The 7,027-nt window shown below is 31.9% G+C and overlaps 1 protein-coding gene across 1 annotated transcript; it reads left to right on the top strand.

Moving 5' to 3' along the window:
- The first annotated feature begins 4,693 nt into the window (after window positions 1–4,693).
- On the top strand, window positions 4,694–5,364 carry LOC127095448 (uncharacterized). Its single transcript, XM_051034135.1, has 2 exons — window positions 4,694–4,936; window positions 5,143–5,364. Exons 1-2 carry the CDS (start codon window positions 4,694–4,696, stop codon window positions 5,362–5,364), a joined length of 465 nt encoding a protein of 154 aa, XP_050890092.1.
- Window positions 5,365–7,027: the final 1,663 nt, after the last annotated feature.

The raw sequence follows: 7,027 nt of genomic DNA, 5'->3' as shown, positions 1-7,027 counted from the left end.
TTATATTTATAAAAAAATTTAAAGTGTCCAACTTTCAAACAAAAAAATATTTGGAACGAAATTTTGTTGTCAGACGAATTAGTTACAACTCTATATTTTATAATGGAGACGTCAATTGGATTAAAATATAAATTCAATTAGTGTCAATGTACTGATTTTTAAGGGAGACGTCAATTGATCTGATATCAGTGTATATTGATTGTAATTTTTTTAGTGTAAATAGTACACATTAATATTTAATTGAAAATACTTTTATAAACATTAACATGAGGATCAAGTTGGTCATACTGATCACAAGTTCCATACCCCCTAGCTACCTTAATTCATTGCACTCATTGTTGATTTATCCCAAGTGTTTGAGGATTTGAGGTCTCAGGAACATCACCATAATCCCTAAAAAGTTATTGCGTTTCTAAGAAATCTTGTGTATGGAGCGACATGTTGCTGTAATTGAGTTGCAAGCCATGCCAGGGTAGTTGGGATGTGTTGATAGGGTCATTGGTATGCAGACTGGACCATTGAAAGGGGACATTGGTGTAAACAATTCGTTAGAGAAAGGTTGAAATGGTTGTTGTGGTGTTCGATAGTTATATGGTTGTTGTGGTGTTTGGGTGTTTCACTATATAAAAAACTGTCATTAGTCACATAATTTTCACGTCATAAAGTGAAAAATCACATGACAACCATCATTTAGCGACATGAAAAATTACGTGGCAAAAGCGCTTGTTGTAACTCAGTTGCCACGTGAAATCCATGTCACAAAGTTGTCACGTGATTTTAACGTCGCAACACTCTGCCACGTGATTTTTATGTAACAACATTCTACATTGATTTTAGATTTGATCTGGTATGTGTCACAAGTTTGCCACGTGAAAATCACGCCACAAATTTGGCACGTGAAAATCATATCACAAATATCTACATAGGTTAATTAAGTTTTTAGTCCCTCTAAATATAATCATTTTTACTTTTAGTCCCTCTAAAAATTTCCTTCAAAAAATGATCTTCCTAATATTTTCCATCCACACTTTTGGTCCTTCATGCTAACGGTAGTTAACAGAAGTTGACGTGACATGTCACATGAATTTTTCTGATGTCTATGCATATACGTGGCAATACCAACATGACAAAAAATACTGACGTGGATGCCATGTGGCAATTTCTTCCATTTTTTATTATTTATATTCATTAAAATTATAGCAACAAAAAATCATCGCTAATTTAAATATGAACATTATACATAAAGTCAGAATTTGTAGCTAATTCCTAACTAATCCCAAACTAATTTAAATACATCATTTTTATGACCTAAACATCATTTTTTCATGATTTTTTGCATTAAAGTTTATAACTTTATAAGGATCTCTCAGACAAAAAATGATTTTTTTTTATTTGATATAAATTAAATATGAATTTTTTAACGCGGATTTTTCATGAAACCAAAACAACTCAAACAAATCTGTAACGCGGATTTTTCATGAAACCAAAACAACTCAAACGGATTAAATATGATTTAGTTTTGAGCTAATCTTTTTGTAGAGACCTATCCCATATCACATAAAATGGATTTGTAAAGTTTCATAGAATTGCGAATAAGTATTTATTTATTTTGATTTTTTGATAGAAATATATATAAATGTACTTTTTTTAGAGGCGAAAATCATTATTATGATCTAGATTTCGGTTTTTTTTCATAAATTTTTTTGAGGAATGTTTATCACATTATGAGTATGTTTCCCACAAAAATTGATTTTTTTTTACATGACATAAATTAAATATGAATTTTTTAAGCACCGGTTTTTTATGAAAAGGAAACAACACAAATGTTGGCATATGATTGATTTTTAAGCTCATATTTTGCAGATGCCTATATAATAACACATTAAAAGGATCTTCAAAGTTTTCTATCATTCCGAATAAGTCACGGTTTATTTTTATTTTTTGATCCAAACATGTATATATGTGTTTCGATCAAAAATCAAAATAAATAGAAATTTATTCGGAATTCCATGAAATTTGCAGATCAATTTTATGTATTATTAGATCGGCATCTGCAAAATATCATCTTAAAATTCAATCATATGTCAATGTTTGCATTGTTTCCATTTCATGGAATATCAGCGTTAAAAAAATTTGTATTTAGTTCATCTCAAGCAAAAAAGAATCAATTTTTGTGAGAGATCCTTATAGAATTATGAACTTTCATGCAAAAAAGTCCTGGAAAAAAAATGAATTTTAGGTCATAAGAATGACGTGTTTAAATTTGCTATGAATTAGCTACGGATTAGCTACAAATTTTGGGTTTGTTCATCTTAGCGACAGGTTTAGCGACGAACTTTCCGTTGTTATAATTTTAATGAATATAAAAAATAAAATAAAAATGGAAGAAATTGCCAAGTGACATCCACGTCAGCATTTGTTGTCACGCTGGTATTGTCACGTGTATGCACAATCTTAAAAAAAATCATGTGACATGCAACATCAACTTCTGTTAACTGCAGTTAGAAGAAATGACCAAAAGTGTGGATGAAAAATATCTAGAGGATCATTCTTTAAAGGAAATTTTTAGAGGACTAAAAATGAAAATATTCATATTTAGAAGAACTAAAAATATATTTAACTTTAGGTTTAATATTATAAAAAAAATATATATTATATATTCTATTTTAATATATAAAAATTAATAATTTCATATTTTAAATTAATATAAATAAATAATATACATAACTTATTCTGATTTTAAATATATATATAAATTAATATAAACAAAAGGTTAAATATATTAATTAAACATAAGAAATTAAAAACTAAATTTTTTGGATTAAACGTAACAAATAATATACAACATTTTCGGATTTTAAAAATAAAAAATTATTAAACATATTTATATAAATATAACAACAATACATACAAAAAAAATCAAACAACCCACAATTCAATATATTTTTAATGAAGAAATCAACCCACAAAATATCAAACAAAACATATCTTATAGTGAAGAAATCAAGTTCTTGAGTCTTTGTCAACAAATAAAATTAAAATCAAATAATAATAAAAATACAAGTTATAGTTTTAACCTTAACAAAATTTAAAAAAATATTTTATTTCCTATAGGTACTTGATCAATGGTCAGATGAGATGCATTTTGAAAGCAAAAAGGGGTTTGAGACAAGGTGATCCAATCTCCACCCTTCTTTTTGTGTTGATTATGGAGTATCTCCATCAAAGTATGGTCTCCTTGCAATACATTCCTGATTTCAATTATCACCCTAAGTGTGCCAAACTCAAGATAACAAATGTTTGTTTCGTAGATGATCTGATCCTTTTTTTCATAGATGATGAGAGATCTATCCAACTTATGATGGATGTTTTCAAACAACTCTCTGAGGCCACTGGGCTTAAGGAAAACCCTGCAAAATGCAATATTTTCTTTGGTGGAACTAGTATGCCCGAGCAGTATAGTATCTTGACTGTCACAGGTTTTATGGAAGGTCACTTGCCTTTTAAATAGCTGGGTGTTCCTCTATCCAGCAGGAAAATCACCACCAATCAATGTCAGCCACTAATTGATAAAATGATGGCCAAATTTTGTTGTTGAAGTTGTTACTCTTTTTTTTGATGATCTTGAGAGGCTTCTTAATGAACTCACAACATCACTGTAAGAATTTTCTCATTATTATTATTATTTTTATATAATGTCTTACATGTCAAGGATGATAAGATTTGGATTAGATGACTTGATGCATACTATATGAAAGGGGAAACTATTATGCAGTGGCATATGAATACTACTATATCTTGGATGATGAAAAACATCTTGAAGTGTAGAGAGTTAGTGATCAATAGCCAATATTAGATCACTAGTGTGCAGCAAGGAAGGTTTAGAACAACAGCAATGTACAAAGACCATTGAGGGTGCAACATCTATGTCAGCTGGAGGAAACTATTCTTCAAGAATCATGCTAGGCATATAACTAGATTCAATTTATGGTTGACTATGCTTGGAAGATTACCAAATAAAGATAGGTTGTAGAAGATTGGTGTGATAACTGATGGAAATTGCAGTTTCTGTCTACAAAAGTAAACTTTGAACATATGTTTTTTATTGCAGGTATAATAAGGACATTTAGACAAGGTTGCTTCATTGGAATGGATACACTATAAATGTTTCCACCTGGGATAGAGAGGGTAGTTGGTTGTTGATTCACGAAACTGTTAAAAAGGGTTGGTGTGGAGAGATTCTAAAGTTGAATGTTGCTAAAACTATATACCACATTTGGCATGCTAGGAATGACATGATGTTTTCGCAAAAGGCATTAAATCCTGACATCATCCACAACATCAAGACAATCATAATCATGAGACACATCTTCCATAGAAATCTAAGGAACCATGTGAACAAGGATACTCTTTATATAGATTAGATTTCTAGTTGTCTTTTGTATAGAGCTGTGTTTTACTATCTGGATCTTTGATTGGCTTGGACTTTATTGTTTTTGGAATAAAGTTTATTTTCTCTCAAAAAATTAAAAAACATTACCTTTTGAATGAATGGTGGCAGACTGGTTTTTGGTGGAAGAAAAATACTGGAAGGGAGACAGAAAAAGAAGAAAAATGGTGGAGGGGTTTGAGACAAGATGATCCAATCTCCACCCTTCTTTTTGTGTTGATTATGGAGTATCTCCATCGAATTATGGTCTCATTGCAATACATTCCTGATTTCAATTATCACCCTAACTGTGCCAAACTCAAGATAACAAATGTTTGTTTCGCATATGATCTGATCCTTTTTTCCATAGATGATGAGAGATCTGTCCAACATATTATGGATGTTTTCAAAAAATTCTATGAGGCCACTGGGCTTAAGGCAAACCCTGCAAAATGCAATATTTTCTTTGGTGGAACTAGTATGCCGGAGCAGCAGAATATCTTGACTGTCACAGGTTTTGTGGAAGGCCACTTGCCTTTTAAATAGTTGGGTATTCCTCTATCAAGCAGGAAAATCGCCATCAATCAATGTCAGCCACTAATTGATAAAATGATGGCCAAAATTCAACATTGGATAACTAAATTGCTTAGATATGTAGGTAGACATCAGTTAGTGATAAGTGTGTTAATGATGTTTCTGGTTATTGGATGCAGGTTTTTCCAATGCCTAAAAAGATCATCAAACAAATCGAAACCATTTGCAGGAATTTCTTATGGTATGGAAAAGCTACAGGTAGAAAAGCTTATGTTTCTTGGGAGAAAATATGTGAGCCAAAGAATGTTGGGGGTCTTAACATCAAAGATCTCAATGTATGGAACAATCTAACCTTGTTGAAGCTCTGGTGGAACTTACATGTCAATGATGATAAGCTTTAGATTAGATGACTTGATGCATACTATATGAAAGGGGAAACTATTATGCAGTGGAATATGAATACTATTATATCTTGGATGATGAAAAACATCTTGAAGTGTAGAGAGTTAGTGATCAATAGGCAGCATTGGATCACTAGTGTGCAGCAAGGAAGGTTTAGAATAGCAGCAATGTACAAAGACCATTGAGGGTGCAACATCTATGTCAGCTGGAGGAAAATATTCTTCAAGAATCATACTAGGCCTATAACTAGATTCAATATTTGGTTGACTATGCTTGAAAGATTACCAAATAAAGATAGGCTGCAGAAGATTGGTGTGATAACTGATGGAAATTGCAGTTTCTATCTACAGAAGTAAACTTTGAACATATGTTTTTTATTGCAGGTATAATAAGGACATTTGGACAAGGTTTCTTCATTGGAATGGATACAGTATAAATGTTTCCACCTGGGATAGAGAGGGTAATTGGTTGTTGATTCACGAAACTTCCAAAAAGGGTTAGCGTGGAGAGATTCTAAAGTTGAATGTTGCTAAAACTATATACCACGTTTGGCATGTTAGGAATGACATGGTGTTTTCGCAAAAGGCCTTAAATCCTGACATCATCCACAACATCAAGACAATCGTAATCATGAGACACATATTCCATGGAAATCTAAGGAACCATGTGAACAAGGATACTCTTTGTATAGATTAGATTTCTAGTTGTTTTGTTGTATAGAGTTGTGTTTTACTGTCTAGATCTTTGATTGGCTTGGACTTTCTTGTTTTTGAAATAAATTTTATTTTCTCTCCAAAAAATTAAAAAACATTACCTTTTGAAAGAATGGTGGTCGACTAGTTTTTGGTGGAAGAAAAATACTGAAAGGGAGAAAACAAAAGAAGAAAAATGGTGGAGGGGTTTGAGACAAGGTGATCCATTCTCCACCCTCCTTTTTGTGTTGATTATGGAGTATCTCCATCGAAGTATGGTCTCCTTGCAATACATTCCTGATTTTAATTATCACCCTAAGTGTGCCAAACTCAAGATAACAAATGTGTGTTTCGTAGATGATCTGGTCCTTTTTTCCATAGATGATGAGAGATCTCTCCAACTTATGATGGATGTTTTCAAACAATTCTCTAAGGCCACTAGGCTTAAGGCAAACCCTTCAAAATGCAAGATTTTCTTTGGTGGAACTAGTATGCCGGAGCAGTAGAATATCTTGACTTTCACAAGTCTTGTGGAAGGTCACTTGCCTTTTAAATAGTTGGGTGTTCCTCTATCCAGCAGGAAAATTACCATTAGTTAATGTCAGCCACTAATTGATAAAATGATGGCCAAAATTCAACATTGGATAACTAAATTGCTTATCTATGTAGGTAGATATCAGTTAGTGAGGAGTGTGTTGATGATGTTTCTGGTTATTGGATGCAAGTTTTTCCAATGCCTAAAAAGATCATCAAACAATTTGAAACCATTTGCAGAATTTTTTATGGTCTGGAAAAGCTACAGGTAGAAAAGCTTATGTTGCTTGGGAGAAAATATGTGAGCCAAAAAATGTTGGAGGTCTTAACATCAAATATCTTAATGTGTGGAACAATGCAACCTTGTTGAAGATCTTGTGCAACTTACATGTCAAGGATGATAAGCTTTGGATTAGATGACTTGATGCATATTATA

The sequence above is a fragment of the Lathyrus oleraceus genome, chromosome 6 (genome assembly GCF_024323335.1).
Source record: "Lathyrus oleraceus cultivar Zhongwan6 chromosome 6, CAAS_Psat_ZW6_1.0, whole genome shotgun sequence".
Classification (NCBI taxonomy): Eukaryota; Viridiplantae; Streptophyta; class Magnoliopsida; order Fabales; family Fabaceae; genus Lathyrus; species Lathyrus oleraceus.
This window is presented reverse-complemented; position numbering and strand designations above follow the sequence as displayed.